The sequence below is a fragment of the Prionailurus viverrinus genome, chromosome B3 (assembly GCF_022837055.1).
Source record: "Prionailurus viverrinus isolate Anna chromosome B3, UM_Priviv_1.0, whole genome shotgun sequence".
NCBI lineage: Eukaryota > Metazoa > Chordata > Mammalia > Carnivora > Felidae > Prionailurus > Prionailurus viverrinus.
The window spans coordinates 62749514-62774722 of record NC_062566.1 but is presented as its reverse complement, the minus strand read 5'-3'; the positions used below and the strand labels follow the sequence as shown (position 1 = coordinate 62774722).

Sequence of the window (25209 nt, the reverse complement as noted above, 5' to 3'; positions counted from 1 at the left end):
AGCTCAAAATGTGGTTTTATTTGCAAGTAGGGTCACTGCAGATGTAATTAGTTAAAATAAGATCATTAGGGTGGTCTCTTAATCCAAATATGACTTGTGTCCTTATCAAAAGGGGAAACTTGGACACAGACAAGGTCACGGGGGGAAAATTTCTAATTACGGAAATTTCATTGGGAAGAAAACTGAAAAAAAAAAAAAACAGCTTACATGAGATCTGTGGGTTATTTGTGGATGCCCTTGTTATCACAGGCAAATAAAAAGTGGAAATGTACTGCTTTATGCTTCTCTCAAGTCTTACATGTTTAGCGTACATGTAAGATGGATCATTTATCATTATATGTCTTACTTTCCACTCTCCTAGAAGGTGTATCTTATTCACCTGTACATTGCTTACAATACTTGGAATGTGCTGTGGTGGAAGAGCAGTACACTCTGAAGTAAGGAGGTTCAAGGGTTCAAGCCTCAGGTCTACAAGTTTATTCTAGTTACGTACCTTGGAGAAATTTAGAAAACTATGAGTTTCAGTATCTCTGTCTAATAAAACTGTCTAGGAGTTCTTAAGAGAAATAAAGGATATGCAATTAAAGACACTTAGCATAGAACCTAGCATCTAATTAGGTGCTAAATATATATTAGTTCCATTTTTGTCTTTGCATACTGCATACAATAGAATGCAATTATGAAGTTGGGAGTTTCAGTCATTTAGAGAACTTCCCAGTAAGTGTATCATACACTTACCTTGGTTTTCAGCTGGTCTTAGATTTGCTAAAGCAACGATCTGATGCCCAGCAGCAATGCACTGCATCATATTATAACAGCTGTCCTTCCCACCACTTAAAAAGAAATAAAGAGATAAATATCAGGTTATTGACCATTATTGAACATAGAATCATTAGATATCAAAATATACTTATTCGACTTTTCAGAATACTTCAGGAACTGCTTTAGAATTAAAACACAAAAGACCACATCTAATTTCCATAGCAGAAGCAAACTAAACAAATGCATCTGAATGCCTAAGGTTGCTACTGACAAGAGCTTGTGAAATTATGTGCCAGGATAACAAAGACCATTCTAAATAAAATATGATAACTCTTTGGTCTCTTTGGTTTATAACAGTGGCTCTCCTTTATATACAAAGTGCTTTGAAAATTAAAAATATGATTTAATTGTAAATTCTAGCTAAACAGCTATTACATATATTCCTTAGATAAAATTTTCTATGGAAAAGTAGAAAACAGTCTATTCTGTTTTACTATAAGAAATCTAAAAACTGACCACCATCACCAATTAAAGGCTCAAATTAAAGATCTGAGACCCAATCTAAAGACAGTTTGATGGCCATGGTGGGTTCACATTCTATAGAGCTAGAAAACAAAATGCTGAATTACACTGATGAAGTTAAACATCAATACCATCAGTACTTTAGCTATCACTATATGGATGATGGCAGGACAAGGCTTGAGCCTTAGATCTAATAAACAGATTGAAAGGAACTTCTAAATTCTCATACCAAATCTACCTAAGGCAAGGGCAAATCACTTAGTCAAGACAAGTGGTTTATTTATAACAAGGCTGAATGGCAACCTTTATGCCAATGGCAACCTCTATGCCAAGTTCATCTATAACAAGGTTGAATGGCAACCTTTATTTTGGTTTAAAACTCTACTGCCTCTCCGAAAGATATGAATAGACACTTCTCCACAGAAGATATCCAGATGGCCAAATGACACATGAAAAAATGCTCAACATCACTCATCATCAGGGAAATACAAATCAAAACCACAATGAGATACGACCTTACACCTGTCAGAATGGCTAACATTAACAACTCAGGCAACAACAGATGTTGGTGAGGATGCAGAGAAAGAATATCTCTTTTGCATTGCTGGTGGGAATGCAAACTGGTGCAGCTACTTTGGTATTTATCCAAGGGATACAGGTATCCTGTTTCAAAGGGACACATGCACCCCAATGTTTATAGCAGCACTATCGACAATAGCCAAAGTATGGAAAGAACCCAAATGTCCATCAACGGATGAGTGGATAAAGAAGAGGTGGTATTTATATACAATGGCATATACTTGGGAATCAAAAAGAATGAAATCTTGCCATTTGCAACTACGTGGATGGAACTGGAGGGTATTATGCTAAGTGAAATTAGGCAGAGAAAGACAAAAATCATATGACTTCACTCATATAAGGACTTTAAGAGACAAAACAGATGAACATGAGGGAAGGGAAGCAAAAATAATATAAAAACAGGGATAAATAATTATACTATTTACAATAATATAAATACAGAAAACAAACAGGGTTGCTGGAGTGGTTGTCAGAGGGGGGATGGGCTAAATGGGTAAGGGGCATTAAGGAATCTACTCCTGAAATCATTGTTGCACTATATGCTAACTAATTTGGATTTAAATTAAACAAATAAAATTAAAAAAATAAAACTCTACTGCCTTTCATTGTACGTGTTTCTTCCTTTACTTTATCATTACCTCCCTTTTTTCCCTACTGTTCCATTCTTTCCAATCTTTGCTTAAGATCTGCAGGTGCCCCTCCAGGCACTTGAGACCTGTTCATAGACCAAGAAACTTTTAAAAAGAGACTGCTTGTCCTAGAAACTGGACCTTTGGCCTTTTATTTTAGTTGCCAACATTTATCTGCCTCTACCGCATTCTTCTAATCAATAACAATGGTCATTCCAGAACTTCTCAAGGCGAGACCACAAGGGGCATGGTGAAGTTATACATCATGCTCCCTTTCCTCAGACTCTGATATTCCCCTAAATCTTCCACAACTTCCCCTATTGAACTTCACTGCTCTATTTTCTCAGGACAAAAAGATTTCACCAATTCTTTAGAATATTTAGAATATTAAAGATTTATGTGCATAAAACCACAATTCTAATTCTTTAGATTATTAAAGATTAAAGAGTATACACCTGGGCACCTGGGTGGTTCAGGGGGTTGAGCTCTGACTCTTAATTTCACCTCAGGCCATGATCTCACAGTTTTGTGGGTTAGAGCCCCACATTGGGCTGTACGATGACAATGTAGAGCCTGCTTGAGATTCTCCCTCTCTGTCTCTCTGCCCTTCCCCTGCTCCCACTCTCTGTCTCAAAATAAATAAACTTAAAAAAAATAATAAAGAGTTTACACCTATAATCAGAACTTAGCTTTATAATTCATTTGTAAATACGTTAAAATTTCAAATATGGCTTTAAAATAGCATTTCCTAAACTGTGCTCTATGGAATGTTAGTGTCCAAAAAATACTGTAAGAACAAAAGGTTTTGAAAATGCTGAGCAACTTACTTGCCTCTTAGAACATTACAAAGTACCTAAGCATATGTTAGGTGAAAAGTCCTATAGATTAGAATTTTAATTCCCACCTCTGGTATACTAAGTGAAATTACTCAATGTGCTTGGGTTTACATGCTTCATTATAAAACCAGAGAATGGTTTAGCTAATCCTCAAGGTGTCATTCAACTGTAAAATTGAAGAAGTCAATCTTTTGTGTATAAGAAGAATAATGTTCTTTATGCTCTAAAGATATGTGAGAATCTTGGTTTCACTTATCCCTTAAAGCACACAAATATATCCCATCTCTCATTTTAGTACACACACACACACACACACACACACACACGATACGTTACAAATAGATTCACCGTATTTAAGTTTAAATTCATATATATTCAAATGTATATTCATATAAATGTATATTTATGTATGCATTCATATTCTTATATATAAATTGTTATATATTCATACTTATAGCATGTCTCCTAACATTTATACAGATCTTACATTTAGCAAGAATTTTCCAACATTGACGTTTTTTAGTAATTTGCTTTTTTACCATAAAAGTAATATATACACATTACTGAATATTTACTGTAATGGATTATAGTAATCTTTTATCAATGTCGCCAGGATCTGAATCTTCAGTTGGTGTGTCTTACTTCAATGGTTAAACTTTTGGCAAATTGCATATGATGTAAATTACTCATTTCCTGGACTACTTTTTATTCTTATCTATCTGATCATGAAGATCACAGTGGTCAGAGATTAATCATTCACTTAACAGAAAAAATTTACTGGGGCGCCTGGGTGGCTCAGTCGGTTGGGCGGCCGACTTTGGCTCAGGTCATTGATCTCATGGTTTGTGGGTTCAAGCCCTGAATCGGGCTCTCTGCTGACAACTCAGACCCTGGAGCCTGCTTCGTGGATCTGTGTCCTGCTTTCTCTGCCCCTCCCCCATTTGTGCTCTCTCTCAAAAATAAAAAATAAACATCAAAAAAATTAAAAAAAAAAAAACTTTACTGAATATCAATAATTATTTTGACGTTATAAAGTCATAAAAATGGCATTGGAATATTCCAGTCACTGCAGAAAGGATTAGAATGTAACATTAAGCATTCTTAATAGGTCACTATTGTTAAGCAGTATTAACTAGGGCATTGAACAAAAACGTTTATCAAATCTTCAATGGGCTTACAAAAGAAAAGTTTGTTGTGATGTATCTCAGACACTCTATACAGGTCCTAATCTCATCAAATATACATGTACTGTAGTCTAAATTCCCTTTTTAATGTTACTATGTTTATCTTTGCTTCAGTTTACATATTGCACATAGAAACATTTAAACTAGTCTGTCTTTCCCTTCCCTTATATAAAACAGGGAGGGGGACAAAACAGAAGAGACTCATAAATATGGAGAACTGAGGGTTACTGGAGGGATTGTGGGGGGGGGGGATGGGCTAAATGGGTAAGGGGCACTAAGGAATCTACTCCTGAAATCATTGTTGCACTATATGCTAATTAGGATGTAAATTTTAAAAAATAAGAAAGAAAAATAAATAATAAAAAGTATAGACTAGTCTGTCTTTGGTTATCACAGGACTCACTTTTTTAGACACCTAAATAAGTTGCGCTACTATAAATTTCAAACTTCTTTTGTAATGGAGTATGTTACCATACGTCAATCTAAAAGCAGGTGTCTATATCAAAAGCAACTGGATTTAGGATAACACTGATACAATTCCATCTTCATCCCGAGGGAAGAGACCCTTTCTCTGTACTTGAGCCCCAAGGTAAAATACACCTTGGTCAAAACCAAACCAGTCGAAGGTGGGACTGCAGGCGAGGGAGAAGTGGCCTTAAGCGGGAGGGGGCGGAGCTAGTAACAGCCCCCGGAGGAAGGCGGACCAAAGTCGGCGCAGAAAGACAAGGAACTGCAGAAGAGGTCTGAGTAAGTGGAACTGAAGCCGTTGGCTCTCAAACTTCACTGCCCATTACACTTTTTAAGAATCCGACCCGGAACCTTGTCAGAGTAATGAAACCAGCGCTCTGCCAGTGAGACCCAGACAAGGGTGGGTTTTCAAGTTCCCCTGGTGAACCCAATGTGAATTCACGTATGAGGGCCAGAAAATCAGAGCCAGGGGCTGACAGACTGAAGAGCCTCGGTCCAGGGCCGCGGGAGGGGCCGAGCAATAGCCCGAAAACTCCGCCTCTTCCTGTGGCCGGGAGGAGCCGCTGGGCCCCCGGACACGCGGTTCCTGCACAGACACTCTTCCGCGCCGCCGAAGGCGGCGGCGGTAGCTGCCGTTTACCAGCAGGAAAGGATGAGAGGCCGGCAGGGGAGGAGGAAGGCGGCACCCGCGCCGCGTTACCTGATCAGAGCGGCGACCCTCATGCTGGGCGCAGTACGCGTGCGTGCGACGGGCGCGGGGTGGGGGGGGGGGGGGAAGCTGGGAAGTCGCCGCCGCAGCCGCCGCGGGCCGTGACGCGCCGCGGGGCCTGGCGCGGGTGTTCGCCTCGCTGCCTGTCAGCGGCGGGGCGTTGCGACCTCTGAGGCTGCCTTGTGGGACACCTGACCACGGAGGAGGCGGCACGTCGGCGCCTTGTCCCTGTGACAGAGCCCTCCTGGCCCAGGAAAAAAATGATGTTTAGGCGCGGCCTGACCACCTAAGTGAGGGCACTGAAGCTGCCAGGGAAAGGGCAGGGTCCGCGTCGCCAAGCCCAAATGCGGTGGTAGTGGATTTGTTTCGGCAAGAGAACGTTCAAAATCACTTAGGCTGCAAATGGAAACACTTGGAACATGTAAAGGGAGAGGAAGTGTGCCCTCACTGCCTCAGCCACCTGCAAGAAACTAACTGCACCCTTTAGTGTTTTTTTAACCTAATATCTCCTTTGTATTACAAATCTAAACCTGAAACTACCCCTGTGAAGCTCGAAGCTCCCTGGGGTTCGGCCCTTTGCGTAAATACAGCACCGTAGAAGCCGAAAGAGCCTTGGCCTTGCAGAATCATTCACTAAGTATTTATTGAATGCCTTTCATGTACCAGACACTGTTTTAAGCTCTTTGGGATACATTCATGAATAAAACAAGGATCATTACCTTCCTGAAGTTTATATAGGGGTGAGGAGAGCAGACAACATGCAGGTTAAAAAAATCCTGTAATATCTTAAAAAGTGGTAAGTGGTATGAAAAAAAAATTAGAGATTGAGAGGAATCAGGAAGGAGGCAGAAGGGCAAGTTGCAGAATTAAAAGGCAAGATAGGACTTCTGGGAAGGTGAGATTTGAGCCAACTCAAAGCGATAGCTGTGTATGACTGGAGATGTGCTCCAGGTAGAAGGAAAAGCTAGAACCAAGGCCCCAGGTATATTAGGTGTCTGTAGAGGAACAAGGCTGGCCCATGTGGGAGCAGAGCAGCTCTGAGAGTACTGTGAGGCAGAGAGTACAGCGAGATGAGGTTCCAGTGATGGAGGGAGGAGGAAGATCATATATAGGGTCTTGTAAGCCATAAAGAACTTTGTCTTATTTTGAGTGAAGTCAGTGGCCACTGTAGGGTTTGGGACAGAAGTCTGACTTAAAACTTTTAAAAGATTACACTGTGCTGTTTTAAGAATACACCTACCTATGGTGAGGCTATTGCAGTAATTGAAGAGAGACACGGTGGAGCCAGGAACCAGGATGGTGCTAGTGAATTTGGGCAGAAGTAAGAGAATTCCAGGTCTATTTTGGAAGTAGAGTTCATTGAATTGGATGGGTTAGATATGAGTTATGAAAGAAGGAAAACCATGAAGGATGATACTAATGTCATGCATTAAATTAATATATGTAAGGAATTTAGAATCATGCCCAGCATAAAATAATCATTCAATTTTATTATACTATAATATTCTCATTAACTCCAGTACTCTTGGTATGATGAGTGACTACAGCAATGACAGTCTGCATACCAGTTTCACCATCTAAAATGATGCATTTTTATTGGACCCCTGGGTGGCTCAGTCAATTGAGCAGCCGACTCTTGATTTCAGCTCAGGTCATGATCCCAGGGTCCTGGGATCAAGCCCCCCATTTGGCTCTGCTGAGCATGGAGGCTGCTTGGAATTCTGTGTGTGTGTGTGTGTGTGTGTGTGTGTGTGTGTGTGTGTGTGTATATGCTGTGTATATATATATATATATATATATATTTATATATATATATACATATATATGTATGTGTATGTGTGTATATATCCCTCTGCCCCTCTCCCCTGCTCATCTGTGTGCTCTCCAAAATAAAAATAAAAAAATAAATTATTAAAGTGATGCATTTTTAAAATTATGAGATGGTGGGTATTTAACAAATGAGTCAACTATTTAAAGCATTTGTTGTCTAGTTGGGGAGATAAGACAAATACATTAAACAGATATTCGCAATACAAGATGGCATATTTTGAAAGTAACAAGTTATGTGATGCCTATAGCAAGGGCCCCATGAATTGAACCCACAGGGTAGATGCTACAATGAGGACTGAATTTCAAAGATGGGCAAAACAGAGCAGGAAGAACAGTTGGACCTTACAAACAGGCAACAAAACAGGAGGAGTTTAGAGCATGTCACACCAAAATATGTTGCTTCAATGTATTGATTACTTTAAATTAAAGGCATTGAGAAATAGCAGACATGGGAAGGGCACTCTGACCCTCTTTATTCCTGAAAATAAGGGATAAAACTCCCTCATAGAAGGTGCCTTCCCTGTACTCGGCAGAAAAGAAGAGCTAGGGGATTGAGGAATAGACGTGATAGGACCTAAACATTCATTCCTAAGGGGTTGTAGACTTTGGTCATCATATCCTTCTTACTCTGGGGTTGTTGCATGTGTCCATTCACAGTTATCATTGGGCAAGGGAATGTCAAGAGGCACCCAAGTTGACCACCTGTGCTCCACCTGTATTCTTCCTCGTCTCTACTGTGTGAAAGCAGTCCCATCTCTTCTTGCTAATCAGAGTCAAGTATCCTTGGTTGCCTGCCCCTGCAAAGGGTTAAAAATGCCCTACTACTAAATATCTTCTAGTTCAATATATCAGTGTTGTACCCCCTGGCAAGAGAGAAAACCTTAAAGACTAGGACTGCTAACTCTGCCCAGCCCAGAGTTGTGGGAGGTGAAACACAATGTTCCCCAGTGGGTCATCAGGAGTGATTGTAAATGAAGCTGTTCTTCCTTTCACCCTTTGGTTCCCAGATCCAGATAGCTTTCCTATTGGAAACACACTGCCATACAGAGATTTCTGACTTAGTGCCTATACTGTATCCTGAGGAATGGTGCACCTTCACTGTAGAGTATTGTCTTTCAGCTGCTGATTTAGCTGTTACTTCAGTAGGCCTTTCCAGTACTCTATAAGACCAGCTTCATGTAAATAGTCCAGTATGTGATACAACAATTAGATTTCATGGATATGGGCCCACTTCTGTACCTCATTCTCTGTGAAGTGGGTTTTTTTTTTTTATTTTTTATGAATACTCTGCTGGATGGGATTCTTTGCTTATAGAGTGAGCACTGCTAGTAGAGTCATTGCAGATAAGAAAGGCCAGGTTAGTATCCTCTCTGTGTTCAATCCAAGTCTGGGAGCAGCCTGGAAAGGCATGGCCTTCGATGAATTCCATAGTGGATCCAAAAGTGTGGCAGTTGAAAGGTGTCTGTCATCCATGCTTCCTGCAGCAGGTGTTTTTGAAAGGATATGTGAGTGGGTCACCTCCATGACTGCCACACTGAGGCAAAATGGCTTTCACAGAGTCACATAATGAGGGGCAGCAATGTTTACACTACTTGTTTCACACCGTGTCCCTTTGGAGTAAGAAATGTAGAATGAAGGGTTCGTTCACACTTAGAATTATATTTGAAGGAGAGTCCATCTGAATTTGTGAAAAATCTAAATAATAAACAGTATTTTAAAGAAATGCTTTAATTTAAATAAAAAACAATATATTAATCTTAATATATTGTTAATATATATTATATAATTTTATAATATATTTTATTTTAATAATTAATTTAATAATTTATATAATAGTTTAATAATTAATTAATTAATATAATTTAATATAATAATTTAATAATTTATATATTATATATAATTATATAATGTATATTAAATTATATATTATATATTAAATAATATATAATATATTATAATATATTGTTAATATAAACAGTATTTTAAAATGCTTTAATTTAAATCAAAAACAATATATTAATCTTAAACCTAGTAGTGTACTCATGGAATGCTGACAAAGTGTTTTTAAGAAGACTCATAAGTTAATAGGGAAAACTTATTTTTAATTAGTAATATCCATTTGCCTATAATAATTTGTTGAAACGTCAAGAAAAGTTGGCCTAGCAAGACCTCTATGTGCATAGAATTCTATATGGATAGTGTAAAGGTTACTGCAGCCTAGTCAATGTCAACAAGTTAATAAATTTTATATCAGTATAAAGTAATTACTTTTTATTATACTGAAATGACTTGTCCAAGATTCGCATTTTAAAGGCATTGAGAGCTCACTTCCTGCAGTCTCAAGCTCTTACATATGAGTGACTATGGATTCATTTGTAGAACCAACAAAATAGGTGAATAGGAAATCAAACTCAAAATAATTTCAATCCTTTGCCAGGGTACTTAAAAGAAACTCTCCATAGCCAAACACTGTTGCTGGTAATAAAAAGTTGCAAGCTGTCACTGAATTCTGCTTTCCTGGCAGCACATCTCAGTGATGTACTGATTGATAAAGACTCAGATAATCAAATCAAAAACTCTGCAGGTAGTTATTCTCAGAGGCCTGAAGGATTTCATTGTGCCGTATCAGGAAGCCATCGGAAGGTTTCTTGGTAAGAACTTAGGAAAAAAAGAATTAAGTACTTATTTGAAGCATAAACTTAAGGGCATCATTATATGAGTATCTGATCCATCTATATTAGTAATGGCAGCTTATATGGGCCGGGCACTCCTCTAAGTATTTTATGTATGGTGACTCAATTAAATATCGCGGCAAATCTATGAAGTAGGATACAGTGTCATTCCCACTTGCAGATGAGGAAGCTGAGTAGAAAGAAGCTAAATAATCTGCCTATCTTAGTGAGTTTGGGCTGCTTTAAAAAAAAATATCATAGCCCAGTGACTTAAACAGCAGACATTTATTTCTTACAATTCTGGAGGCTGGGAAGTCCAAGCTCAGGATGCCACCATGGTCACGTTCTAGTGAGAGCGCTCTTCCTGGTTAGCAGACTGCTGTATCCTTACAGAGCGGAGAGAGTCTCTTCTTATAAGTACTATTCCCATTCATGAGGGTCCAATGTCATGATCTAATTACCACCTAAAGTCCCCCGCCTCTAAACACCCTCACATTGGATTTTAGGTTTTCAGCATTCAGTCCATTGCACTGCCCAAAGTCCTATAGCTAGTAAATGTCAGAACCAGGATTCCAACCCAGTCAGTCTAACTTTAAAGTCTATGCTTTTAACCTCTATACTCTATCTGCCACTGAAATGGTCAGCTGGTTTTCTGGCTAAAATATCCTGTTTCCAACATATGTTTGGAAGGACAATGCCATCATTCACCTCCTGAATTTCCTTTTTCTGTGCTCCCAAGCTGACCAATGCTTTTTCTTAAAGACACAAATTGTTGTATTATATGAATTAATATGTTGTATGAAGTCATTGTTAAACATTCCAGAGCTGAGAGTCATTCTGTTGCTTTTAAATATGTTTTTTCTTTGCTTCATAATGGGTAACATGAAATTCAAAAGCTATAGGAGCCAGGTAACATAACATAATGTAACATAAATGAGTAACATAATATGAGTAACATAAATGAGTAAAGTGGCCTGGTATAAGACAACAGGATAGTGGGGACTTTGGCAAACCACTACTCATTCCTCACTTGGCTTCAGCTGCCCTGTGCAAATGTGGACCCAATCAGAAGGACCAGACCTTCTGATTTTCCAAGAAATGACAGAAATCTTCATTTTAGTTAACTCCTTTTGTTTTAATGTTGAAAAGTAATTAAAAATTTTTTAAAACATTTATTCATTTTTGAGACACAGAGAGATAGAGCATGAATTGGGGAGGGGCAGAGAGAAGGAGACACAGAATCGGAAGCAGGCTCCAGACTCTGAGCTGTCAGCACAGGGCTGGACGCAGGGCTCAAACTCACGCACTATGAGATCATGACCTGGGCTGAAGTCTGATGCTTAACCAACTGAGCCACCCAGATGCCCAGAAAACTAATTTTTAAGATTTTAATTGTTTTTCACACCAAATAAGGCATATCTGCTTATTATTAATTTTATAATTTAGAGAGTAGCTTTAGAGAGTTATCTTTATTCCTTTATTCAACCAGCATTTATTGATAATCCATTATGTTTATTTATAAAATTAAAAATTTTTATGTCCTTTCCTACAGAAGTATCTTATACTCATATGTGCAAAAATACACAAGTATGTGCCAATGCAGCATTATTTGCAAAATGGAAATCTCATCAGGGCAGGAACTTTGTATTATTCACTTCTAGAACAGTCCTGGAATTAGAGTAGGAACTAAATGTGTATATATAGAGTAGGAACTATATATATATATCTTAAATTTCATCAACAGAATGCGATAAATTATGGTCCCTCTGCACAGTGAAATATTGTGTAACAGTTAAAGAAAAATGAAGAATTCTTTAAGACATATTTTCAGCATAAAAAGCAAGTTGCAGATGTTCCATTTGTACTGAAGGAAAATTAAACATATATATATATATGCATACATATGTAAGTAGATATTAAAGGCTTTACAAAGTTACATCCTATGGGGCGCCTGGGTGGCTCGGTCAGTTAAGCATCCGACTTCAGCTCAGGTCATGATCTCACGGTCCGTGGGTTCGAGCCCCGCGTCGGGCTCTGTGCTGACAGCTCAGAGCCTGGAGCTTGTTTCAGATTCTGTGTCTCCCTCTCTCTCTGCCCCTCCCCTGTTCATGCTCTGTCTCTCCCTGTCTCAAAAATAAATAAACGTTAAAAAAAAAAAAATTAAAAAAAAAACAAAGTTACATCCTAAGCTGTTAACAATGATACTTCTGATGAGAAAAAATGAGAGATAGGACTTCTACTCTTTGATTCATATACATCTATGTTGTTTGACTTAGATGAATATATGTGTGTTACTTGTGTATTTTCAAAGGCTAAATATTTAGCTCCATTAATAAATAAATGAAATAAAATAACCATATAATCTCATTTCTTAACTGTCAGGTTAGCAAAGATTTCAAAGAAGAAAAGCTGGTGAAGTTACCAATGTTGGCAAGAATACGGGGAAAGGAACAATCTCATGCTTGGTTGCTGGAGAAGTAAGTACAATTGTTCTAGAGGGCAATTGGGGACTACACATTAAGTCTTTAATGTGCATGTGCTCTAAGCATTCCCATCTCTAGGAATTTATCTTAAGAAGATAATTGTACAGTAATACAGAAGTGTATATACCAGAATATTCCTCGTGATGCTGTTTATAGTATTAAAAAATGGAAAACAAATTGAATATCAATAATTAGGAGGCTGGTTAAATAAATGTACCATGATAAATATACCACAGTATACCCATACAGTAGAAGATCATGTGTCATTATAAAGAGTGATGTATACATATATTTGTTAGTATGCAAATATAAGCATGAAATGTAGTATAATTGCATTAACATACAAAAAGTACACATGGGCATATATATGGGAGACAGTGCAGAATCACGGTTAAATACTTGTACTCTGGAGTCAGACTCCCTCAATTTGAATGTGGGAACTGCTACTTACTAAGCTTGTTACTTTGAGTTACTTAACTGAAACTTTCTTTTTCTTTCTTTCTTTCTTTCTCTCTTTTAGTTTTGTTATCTGTAAAATGTGATTAAAATATGATCTACCACACCTAGTTGTTGTAAGAATTAAATTAAATAGACCATCATAATTACATAGTCTGTTGTTATTTTACATAAAGAGAGATCTGGAAAAAAATCATCAACGTGTTGGTGGTGGCAGTCTTTGAGTGGTAAAATTGAATTGAATTTTTGATTCCATATATATACCTTTCTGTATTGTTTTGGTTTTCTAAAATTAATGCAAATGTTTGTAAATAAAGTCAATGATAGTTGGAAGAAGAGATGATTGGTAGAATGGAAGGAGGGAAGGAAGAGAGATGGGATACCTCACTGCTTCAGGGTTGGTCTCACAGGGAGCCAATTCTCTGATGAAGTTACAGAAAAGTATGAAGAGTAGATCCATAGATCTTCAGCTCCATAGATTTTAGAAATCAACTTTACTATTTATCCAATGTAGACCAGATGGTAGGGAACTGATGGAAGCTATGTAGTTTCATGGAGGACTCATTAATAAACCAGAATGTATATGAGTCAGCTGATTCTTTTGCCACTAGGAAAACACAAATTAGAAATATTCTTTCATCAAAACATTGCTTGATAAATTAAAACCACAATGAGTTACCACTACATACCCACTAGAATACCTGAAGTTATAAAGACTAACATTACTAAGTGTTGGCAAGGATATGGATAAACCAAAACTTTAATACACTGTTAGTAAGAATACAAAAATGGTACAGCCTCCTTGTAAAACAGTTTGTCAGTACCATATAAAGTTAAGCATAATTTACCTTATGACCCAGCAATTCCAGTCCTAGGTATTTACCCCAGAGAAATAAACACATGTGTCTATGCAAAAAAAAAAAAAACAACAAAAAACAAAAAAAACAATGTGAATGTTCGTAGCATTATTTATAATAAGAAAATGAAAGCAACCCAATCTCCATCAAGTGGTAAGTGGATAAACAAATTATACCATGGAATAGCGCTCAGCAATACACACAACATGAACGGATTTCAAAAACAAGCTACAGTGCATTAAGTATGATTTCCTTGATATGAAATTCTAGAAAAGGCAAAGCTACCAGTGACAGAAAGGGAATCAGTGTTGCCTGGTGTCAGTGGTGAGGAGAGGTCATTAAGGGCAAAAGGCCTTGAGGAGACATTTTAGTGTGAAAGTGCTGTTCTACATATTGCTAGTAACAGTAGTTATGCGATTACCAAAATTCATCAAACTATACAGTTAAAATTGGTTAAAATTTTTATATGTAATTAATACCTTAAATTATTGGTAAGTTACTGGTAAGGATAGAGTTCATTTTTATTATCTGATAAATTATATCCCATTAATTCACTTTCTCAAAATGCGTATCTGTATATGAATAAGTATATGTACTGTAGGAATTAAACTTTGAAGGAGACTAGAATGTCTACATCCGTTGGTGGAGACATCCTTTTCTTACATTCTTTTCCCCCAATAATGGGAGTTCTGGAATTCTATATCAAAGATGTTTTAGGAGTGGCTATGTAGTTAAAAGTGTGTTTGTATAGTAAGCATACTCTTATTTAAGTTGTGAGTTTATTTGAGGCTAGTGTTAGATATTATAGAGGAGCTAAAGCCTCCTAAATCATCTTTAGTGACACTTACATTTTTGAGTATTGTATTGATGTCAGGCACTAGTCAGTTATAAATATATGAAAGAAAATTTGCATTGCACATTAATATTATCAACAGCATACTTTAAAACTTTGCCTGAAGGGTAAGACTTTATTTCTGCAGATAGTAAATTTCTTCACTATTCTGTTTTTCTTCTCATTGATGAGTTTTACTGGATTCAATTTCATAGAGAAGGATAACAGTAATGTATATGTTGATTTTATTGCCAAATTCTGACAATTATTTACATTTAGACCCTTTATCCCTTTCAAGTCTTCATGTGTATATTCAACCATTTTAAATGTAGTACCAACTCAGTGTTTATCCTGTGTCCTTTTTATGGACTTCTGACCATATCAAAGATTAAAAAGGTATTCCAATATTTTCCTAAAAATATGTTTTGGAGTCAGCTTACCTGAATTTGAATTTTGGTTCTGAGATATTGGTTTGTAATTTCAGCAAGATGTTTTTCCTTGATCTATAAAAGAGGCATATCTATGCTTACCTTATGAAATTAAGATTAAATATATATAAATGCACTAGTCATGGGGCGCCTGGGTGGGTCAGTTGATTGAGCAACTGACTTTGGCTCAGGTCATGATCTCATGGTCTGTGAGTTCAAGCCCCATGTCAGGCTCTGTGCTGACAACTCAGAGCCTGGAGCCTGTTTCTGGTTCTGTGTCTCCTCTCTCTGCTTCTCCCCTGCTTGCACTCTGTCTCTCTCTCTCTCTCTCTCAGAAAAATGAATAAACATTAAAAAAAATTTTTTTAATAAATGCACTGGTCACAATATCTGTCACATGCAAACTCTTAAGCAAACACTACAAATGATAGAACAATATTTATAACAAGCCATGAAGGAATGAAGATAAATTCATATAAAAATGCTCACTTAGTCCAAAAGGAGGTAAGAAAAAAAGAGTAAAAGGAGAAGAGAAAAATGAAACAAAACAATAAGCTGGTAGATTTAAATCTAACAATATCAGTAATCACATTAAATGTCAATGTCCAAACACTTAAAATACAGGTTGAAAGATTCAAGAAGAAAGCAAGACCCAACTACCCTGTTTACAAAAAACACTGTTTAAATATGAAGTCATAGACAAATGAAAAGTAAAAGGATGGAAAAAAGATATATACTATGCAAACACTGGTCAAAAAAAAAAGCTATATACATATATATGAGAAAATGTAGATTTCAGAGTAAGGAATAAAATTAGTCTCTCTGCTTCCTCAGATCTCCAGTCCCCCAGATCCCTTCCTGTGAGGCAACACATTACCCATTTTTCTGTATCTTTCCAGAATGAGTTTATGAATATATAAGCATATATCACTTTTATTTTTCACCAAGGGGAGCATACTGTATTCACTGTCGTCTACTTTGTTCTTCCAAATATATCTAGGACATTATTCTGTATCACTACATATGTATTTATCTCATTCTTTTTAACTGCTGTATGGTAAAGTATAGGGGGAAAAAAAGTATTAACTAAACTATGGTAAAGTCTGTTTTTTGGAAGGTCTCCATCAAGAACACTAGTGCTCCAAATTCTAGCTAACATGGCTAAGTGAGACTCCTCCAAAATATGATTGGGATGTAACTAAAGAACTCGGGACACCTGCATCTCCAGCACATTCAAACCTAAGGTCAATATCCTGACATGTCACACATTCAAACCTAAGGTCAATATCCTGACATGTTACACTCCCACTGAGTCACTCCAACTCACATTTCTACCAGTTTGTTACTTTTTGAGGACACCATCCTCCACCTACTTAGTATTCAAGGTAATTCTTAACTTCCCCTTCTCCCTGATGTTTCCCCAGTCTGTAACCAAGTCTTATAGATTGTGCTCTCAAGGTGTCTCAATAAGTTGGAGATGGATGATGAAATTCTTGAAGTTCATTGTTACCTATTCAATGCACTGGAACTAAGACTAGTATCTGCATCCAGTTCCAATCTCCGTTGCCAGATGTTTTGTCTATAAAATTGCATCAGAGGACTTAAGAGGTTTCTTAAGTGGTAAATTGATGTTTTTAATATTCCCTATTCAAAAAGTTTATTTCCATATTCTTTCTTTATAATTTTATTTATTGCTATTGTTATTTAGGAAGATATTTCGATCTGGTGGGATATACAGTTTTATAATTATAGTGTGGTTTTATGGTTCTTCTTTTGACAAGCTCCAAGTACTTTAACAAGTTCTGTTTCATATATCCTAATAATATCCCTTTGAAATAGGTTGAAGAAAATATTTTCTTTTCAATTTACTAATGAAAGAACGGAAACAGATATATCAGGTGATTAGTGCTTGGCTACACAGTGTGTTAGTGACCAAGCTGGGACTGGAACCCAGGTTTCCTGACTTTCAAGCCAGATTATGTGTTTCAGAATCATAAAACTGTCTACTCTGTAATTTTGAAAAAGTAATGGTGTATACTCTCACACATTCTGAATTTCTAGAGCTGTAATAATAATCCGTTAAAAAAAGAAAACAATCTTCCTTAGAGAATCTCACTGGAAAGGAACAGTTCTCAAGAAATGTAGAGAATACATATTCAACCACTGATTTTCTTCATTAAGCACTTCTCTGTGAAATGAACTTAAAATGTGATGACATCAGATTCAATATTACACCCATTTTTATTCCCCTAAAATATTGTCCAAACATATAAATGCCCTAGACTCTAAATCAATCGTTTGAAAGTGGCCGACCACAGCTTTGAAAATACTGTGAGCATCATAAACATCATGCCCATCTGTCATTTCTTTTTCATCATGGAACATATATAGCCTACAATCATTCAGAGCAATATCTCATGGCTCAGGTAAAGCCTTATGAATAACTGTCTCTGTTCAGCTGTGCAATTCTGAGTAATTAGATGAATTCAAAAGTCCAACAAACTAAATTCTAAAAGGTGACTCAATGGCAGCAGGAATAGTTAAATAAACTAGTTTATTTTAATGGAAAACCTGATATTTCTTTGAAGTAGAGCAATTTGCAAGAAGAACTGGAAAAACTAGCATATGAAAGGAGAATTTAAAGTTGGAGCATTTTCTTTACAATTGTAGAATACATTAGAATTTGATTGAACAACGTTTTATTTGTGGTCCTTTTCCCTTGGAGCTTTTATTTCATCAATAAGATTTCTGCATGTTGGTGTTGTTTTTTGTAGAAAATTTTAGTAGGTTACCAAAATTTTATTGTGTTTAGCAATGTGTACATTGGATTATGTGCTTACTTATTTCTAATATTGTTTTTCATTTCTCATCTGTGTATCTCAGCCCATACACACAGGATACATACTCTGCACATACCTGCAAGATAAGTGATATTTGAAAATTATTTAAGTATGAGGAAGGAGAACATATATAGTTGGTATGATTTAATTTATCTACGATAAAAAACATGACAAATGAAATAGGTAAGATTTTTAAGCAAGCAAAATTTAGTATATAAACATTGATGGAATGAAAATAATAAGTGATGTTTGATGATGAATAGACAGTGAATACTTAAAATAATTTATCATGAAATTGGCATTATAATTCTAGAAATTAAACAAAAGAATATTCTTCTGTATCTCCTTACAAACATTTCTTTTAATTTTTCCATATTTAATTTTTGTTTGCACATACACACACATAATTTTAACATAATTATTTTGAGTACATGTAATTTTGTATTTTGACTTGGAAAAATGAATGCTTTTTACAGGTAAGAAGTTCTTTGGAAAATTGTAGTGGGTATTAATTTGATTCAATATCTCAAAATATTGATAATAAAAATATTTAGGAAGAATCTTTCTCTAAAATCTCAAATATTTTTAAAATAAAAGATGGAGTGGGCATCAGGGTGGCTCAGTCAGTTAAGCATCTGACTTCAGCTCAGGTTGATCTCATAATTCGAGAGTTCGAGCCCCACATCAGGCTTTATGCAGACAGCTCAGAGCCTGGGAGCCTGCTTCGGATTCTGTGTCTCCCTCTCTCTCTGCCCTCCCTCTCCTCACACTCTGTCTCTCTCTCAAAAATAAATAAACATTAAAAAAAAATAGAGAGAAAAAAGATGGAGTTATAAATTAATAAAGAACACATAAATTAACCTACCTGATTTATTTATAGGATTTTCTTTCTTTTTCTTTATTACTGACTCCTTTGCCTCTCTCAGGCAAAAGGAAATTTATATGTCCTTAATTCTGCTCTCTTTTAAAATGCATATGAAGTGTTGTCATTCAGTTGAAATATTCTAATGCTATTATTGCAGAATACTAATGTGTGTGAATGGATGGGAATATTTTGCCCATATAAGTTAGACCTAATTGAATATTTATTATTAATTTTGTATCTTACAGAAAAGACTCTTGTTTCCTAAGGCTTATCAAGACTTTTCAAGACTACCTGATTTCCATCCATTGGCAAAATTGCATCTACTAGATGTAGTAGCTTTTGTTACTGTTCACTAAATTTTCTAGTTTCCTTCCCTATGGAGTCCCTTGCTGAGAGACCATCCATTGCTGCTCAGTGATCATGTGATTTGTTCTGGCCAATGAAATGAGCAGGGGTGACAGAATTCACTTCTGGGAAGAACCCTTAAGAGCCAGCACACAGTTCTTTGATCCTCTTTTCCCTGTTTCAAGAGACTGGCAATCATCAGTCATTGCTCCATAAGCCTAAGTCTTGAAACAGAGCCTTTAGCTGTTTAGGGATGGACACTTACCATCATTGAGAAGTAAACCTTTCTTATTGCAAACCACTGAGATTTTAAAGATCACTGAAATTAGGAGGCCACTGAGTTATCTCAAGGAATATGTAATCCTGCCAATTTACATGAGCAGCAATCTGGCAAGCATGTGTAGGAATGGTTTCTAAAGGTGATAGATCAAAGAGAATTAACTGTGAAATTGAATTAGGCAAAATTTACCTTATCCTAACACTTACAAAACTAGCATTTTTTTTTTTTTTACTTGTAGTCACTTTTCATGATTCTCAAATAGGTTTAGTTTACAGACCTCTTTGATGCAAAGACACAGAAGACTGTATTTGCCAAAACTTAAATTCTCACATACTTACTCTTGGCTATGTGATATTTAACATCTCATACAGCATTCCTTCCCAGATATGGGAGGCTAGGTAAGATATCCTTCCAGGCAGTGCCATTGCACCTTGGGCTTTCCAGTTATAATATATTAAATGTCTATTTTCCCTGCTACAATCTTTGTTTCATGAAGGCAAAGAATGTCCTGTTCTATTGTACCAGTCAGGCTAATGGCAGGAAACTGGAATTTGAAAGAAATTGAATGAAAGGACTTTTTTTGCGCGTTATTGGCAAGATTAAGTAATCACCCAGGGATGTTGAGACACCCAGGAACTAGTAATATCAGGAAGAAAATAGTATCTGTATGTCTGAAGGAAAGAAAATGGTACAGTTAGATTTTTTTGTAGACTACAACAATAGCACAATAGAACAACAATAGAACAATTGTTCTATTGTAGAACAATAGAAGTGGAGTCACTCAATAGGAGCCACAATAATACATCATACTTCTACAATAGTACACCAAAAAAGGGAAATCTCTGGGGAAGAAATACCCTGGTCTGTTTCTCCATCTCCTACCAGGAGCCTCCCACTGACTGAATCTCACAGAAGGTCAGAGGATGAGGAAGGCTGTTGATATAGCTCACAGAGATCAGCTCCTTACAGACAGAGAGCAAAGCAGCGAAGGATGAAGGATGGGACTTGGGAGGGCAAACAGAAGAATGTACATACCTCTTTACTGATACATTTCCAGTTCCTGCTTGTTTGCCATGTACATAAGAAGTGCTTAAAGATATGTGATGAATGAAAGAATGAATAATGAAAGGCAAAGTAATCTGAATGCTAAAATGCAAGCTGCATTTCTTATTTTTTAGGGAATTATTTTACTTCAACAGGTTGTTTTCTCATTGAATGTTGTCATAAGGTCCTTTCAGTTGTTGGTATTAAATACTTATAAACCACATTTTGAACTCCTATGAAGAACACTGAGAAGTAAAGTAACTGGGGAAGCATTGTGAAAGAGATCATATTGGCATGCAAAAATGAAGTGGCTCAATTTGAACAAGTTAATTGAGAAGTTAATTAAGTAAAGAGGGTAAGTCATAAGACGTAATTCATGGCATGCAGTGACAACACAATTACTCAAGTAATTGCTGGTATTGATACTGGGTGGAATGTCAGCTGGTGCAAGGCGTGAGGAAATTATGTGGTTGTGTCATTTGATCACCATGGCAACAATGATAATTAAAAGATTCAGAGATGGGTTGGCTATCTCTTTGTTGTAGAGCTTATAAGAAAGAAAAAGTCAGGAATTGGCAAGATGGCGGCTTAGGAGGACGCTGGGCTCACCGCACGTCCTGCTGATCACTTAGATTCCATCTACACCTGCCTAAATAACCCAGAAAACCGCCAGAGGATTAGCAGAACAGAGTCGCCGGAGCCAAATGCAGACGAGAGGCCCACGGAAGAGGGTAGGAAGGGCGGCGAGGCGGTGCGCGCTCCAAGGACCGGCGGGAGGGAGCCGGGGCGGAGGGGCGGCTCGCCGGCCAAGCAGAGCCCCCGAGTCTGGCTTGCAAAAGCGGAGGGGCCTGACGGACTGTGTTCCCACAACAAGCGCGACTTAGCGTCTGGGAGGTCATAAGTTAACAGCTCTGCTCGGAAAGCAGGAAGGCTGGAGGACAAAGGGAGGGAGAGCTGCTGAGCCCCCGGAAGACAGAGCTCAGTTTGGTGGGGAACAAAGGCGCTCGCCAGCGCCATCTCCCCCGCCCATCCCCCAGCCAAAATCCCAAAGGGAACCTGTTCCTGCCAGGGAACTTGCTCGCTCCGAGCAAACACCCAACTCTGCGCTTCTGCGGAGCCAAACCTCCGGCAGCAGATCTGACTCCCTCCCGCTGCCACAGGGCCCCTCCTGAAGTGGATCACCTAAGGAGAAGCGATCTAAGCCTGCCCCTCCTGCCCCCGAGCACCTTGCCTACCCACCCCAGCTAATACGCCAGATCCCCAGCATCACAAGCCTGGCAGGGTGCAAGTAGCCCAGACGAGCCACACCACCCCACAGTGAATCCTGCCCCTAGGAGAGGGGAAGAGAAGGCACACACCAGTCTGACTGTGGCCGCAGCGGTGGGCTGGGGGTAGACATCAGGTCTGACTGCGGCCCCGCCCACCAACGCCAGTTATACACCACAGCACACGGGAAGTGCCCTGCAGGTCCTCACCACGCCAGGGACTATCCAAAATGACCAAGTGGAAGAATTCCCCTCAGAAGAATCTCCAGGAAATAACAACAGCTAATGAGCTGATCAAAAAGGATTTAAATAATTTAACAGAAAGTGAATTTAGAATAATAGTCATAAAATTAATCGCTGGGCTTGAAAACAGTATACAGGACAGCAGAGAATCTCTCTCTTGCTACAGAGATCAAGGGACTAAGGAACAGTCACGAGGAGCTGAAAAACGCTTTAAACGAAATGCATAACAAAATGGAAACCACCACAGCTCGGCTTGAAGAGGCAGAGGAGAGAATAGGTGAACTAGAAGATAAAGTTATGGAAAAAGAGGAAGCTGAGAAAAAGAGAGATAAAAAAATCCAGGAGTATGAGGGGAAAATTAGAGAACTAAGTGATACACTAAAAAGAAAGAATATACGCATAATTGGTATCCCAGAGGAGGAAGAGAGAGGGAAAGGTGCTGAAGGGGTACTTGAAGAAATCATAGCTGAGAACTTTCCTGAACTGGGGAAGGAAAAAGGCATTGAAATCCAAGAGGCACAGAGAACTCCCTTCAGACGTAACTTGAATCGATCTTCTGCACGACATATCATAGTGAAACTGGCAAAATACAAGGAAAAAGAGAAAATTCTGAAAGCAGCAAGGGGTAAACGTGCCCTCACATATAAAGGGAGACCTATAAGACTCGTGACTGATCTCTCTTTTGAAACTTGGCAGGCCAGAAAGAATTGGCACGAGATTTTCAGGGTGCTAGACAGAAAAAATACGCAGCCAAGAATCCTTTATCCAGCAAGTCTGTCATTTAGAATAGAAGGAGAGATAAAGGTCTTCCCAAACAAACAAAAACTGAAGGAATTTGTCACCACTAAACCAGCCCTACAAGAGATCCTAAGGGGGACCCTGTGAGACAAAGTCCCAGAGACGTCACTACAAGCATAAAACATACAGACATCACAATGACTCTAAACCCGTATCTTTCTATAATAACACTGAATGTAAATGGATTAAATGCGCCAACCAAAAAACATAGGGTATCAGAATGGATAAAAAAACAAGATCCATCTATTTGCTGTCTACAAGAGACTCATTTTAGACCTGAGGACACCTTTAGATTGAGAGTGAGGGGATGGAGAACTATTTATCATGCGACTGGAAGCCAAAAGAAAGCTGGAGTAGCCATACTTATATCAGACAAACTAGACTTTAAATTAAAGGCTGTAACAAGAGATGAAGAAGGACATTATATAATAGTTACAGGGTCTATCCATCAGGAAGAGCTAACAATTATAAATGTCTATGCGCCGAATACTGGAGCCCCCAAATATATAAAACAATTACTCATAAACATAAGCAACCTTATTGATAAGAATGCGGTAATTGCAGGGGACTTTAACACCCCACTTACAGAAATGGATAGATCATCTAGACACACGGTCAATAAAGAAACAAGGGCCCTGAATGAGACATTGGATCAGATGGACTTGACAGATATATTTACAACTCTGCATCCCAAAGCAACAGAATATACTTTCTTCTCGAGTGCACATGGAACATTCTCCAAGATAGATCATATACTGGGTCACAAAACAGCCCTTCATAAGTTTACAAGAATTGAAATTATACCATGCTTACTTTCAGACCACAATGCTATGAAGCTTGAAATCAACCACAGAAAAAAGTCTGGAAAACCTCCAAAAGCATGGAGGTTAAAGAACACCCTACTAACGAATGAGTGGGTCAACCAGGCAATTAGAGAAGAAATTAAAAAATATATGGAAACAAATGAAAATGAAAATACAACAATCCAAACGCTTTGGGACGCAGCAAAGGCAGTCCTGAGAGGAAAATACATTGCAATCCAGGCCTATGTCAAGAAACAAGAAAAATCCCAAATACAAAATCTAACAGCACACCTAAAGGAACTAGAAGCAGAACAGCAAAGGCAGCCTAAACCCAGCAGAAGAAGAGAAATAATAAAGATCAGAGCAGAAATAAACAATATAGAATCTAAAAAAACTGTAGAGCAGATCAACGAAACCAAGAGTTGGTTTTTTGAAAAAATAAACAAAATTGACAAACCTCTAGCCAGGCTTCTCAAAAAGAAAAGGGAGATGACCCAAATAGATAAAATCATGAATGAAAATGGAATTATTACAACCAATCCCTCAGAGATACAAACAATTATTAGGGAATACTATGAAAAATTATATGCCAACAAATTGGACAACCTGGAAGAAATGGACAAATTCCTGAACACCCACACTCTTCCAAAACTCAATCAGGAGGAAATAGAAAGCTTGAACAGACCCATCACCAGCGAAGAAATTGAATCGGTTATCAAAAATCTCCCAACAAATAAGAGTCCAGGACCAGATGGCTTCCCAGGGGAGTTCTACCAGACGTTTAAAGCAGAGATAATACCTATCCTTCTCAAGCTATTCCAAGAAATAGAAAGGGAAGGAAAACTTCCAGACTCATTCTATGAAGCCATTACTTTGATTCCTATCACTTTGATTCCTAAACCAGACAGAGACCCAGTAAAAAAAGAGAACTACAGGCCAATATCCCTGATGAATATGGATGCAAAAATTCTCAATAAGATACTAGCAAATCGAATTCAACGGCATATAAAAAGAATTATTCACCATGATCAAGTGGGATTCATTCCTGGGATGCAGGGCTGGTTCAACATTCGCAAATCAATCAACGTGATACATCACATTAACAAAAAAAAAGAGAAGAACCATATGATCCTGTCAATCGATGCAGAAAAGGCCTTCGACAAAATCCAGCACCCTTTCTTAATAAAAACCCTTGAGAAAGTCGGGATAGAAGGAACATACTTAAAGATCATAAAAGCCATTTATGAAAAGCCCATAGCTAACATCATCCTCAACGGGGAAAAACTGAGAGCTTTTTCCCTGAGATCAGGAACACGACAAGGATGCCCACTCTCACCGCTGCTGTTTAACATAGTGCTGGAAGTTCTAGCATCAGCAATCAGACAACAAAAGGAAATCAAAGGCATCAAAATTGGCAAAGATGAAGTCAAGCTTTCACTTTTTGCAGATGACATGATATTATACATGGAAAATCCGATA

General features: G+C 37.8%; 1 protein-coding gene and 1 long non-coding RNA gene across 5 annotated transcripts in view; one reads left to right on the top strand and one right to left on the bottom strand.

Moving 5' to 3' along the window:
- The window catches only part of DPH6 (diphthamine biosynthesis 6), a 173236-nt gene extending 167361 nt beyond the window's left edge, over positions 1 to 5875 (bottom strand). Inside the window, exons 1-2 of one of the 2 annotated variants that reach the window (XM_047863766.1) lie at positions 5681 to 5875; positions 739 to 833 (exon numbers count right to left, since the gene is read on the bottom strand). In XM_047863766.1, coding sequence (XP_047719722.1) covers positions 739 to 833; positions 5681 to 5703 — 118 coding nt within the window. In that variant the 5' untranslated portion in view covers positions 5704 to 5875. The remainder of the gene's footprint in view (positions 1 to 738; positions 834 to 5680) is intronic. The other variant, XM_047863765.1, reaches the window with a different exon arrangement.
- The window catches only part of LOC125168606 (uncharacterized), a 39611-nt gene continuing 19941 nt past the window's right edge, over positions 5540 to 25209 (top strand). Inside the window, exons 1-3 of one of the 3 annotated variants that reach the window (XR_007153217.1) lie at positions 5540 to 5719; positions 12574 to 12668; positions 21167 to 21189. This is a non-coding gene — a long non-coding RNA (uncharacterized LOC125168606). Of the gene's footprint in view, positions 5720 to 12573; positions 12669 to 13194; positions 15417 to 21166; positions 21190 to 25209 lie in introns of those variants that run through there. The other 2 variants (XR_007153216.1, XR_007153218.1) reach the window with 2 other exon arrangements.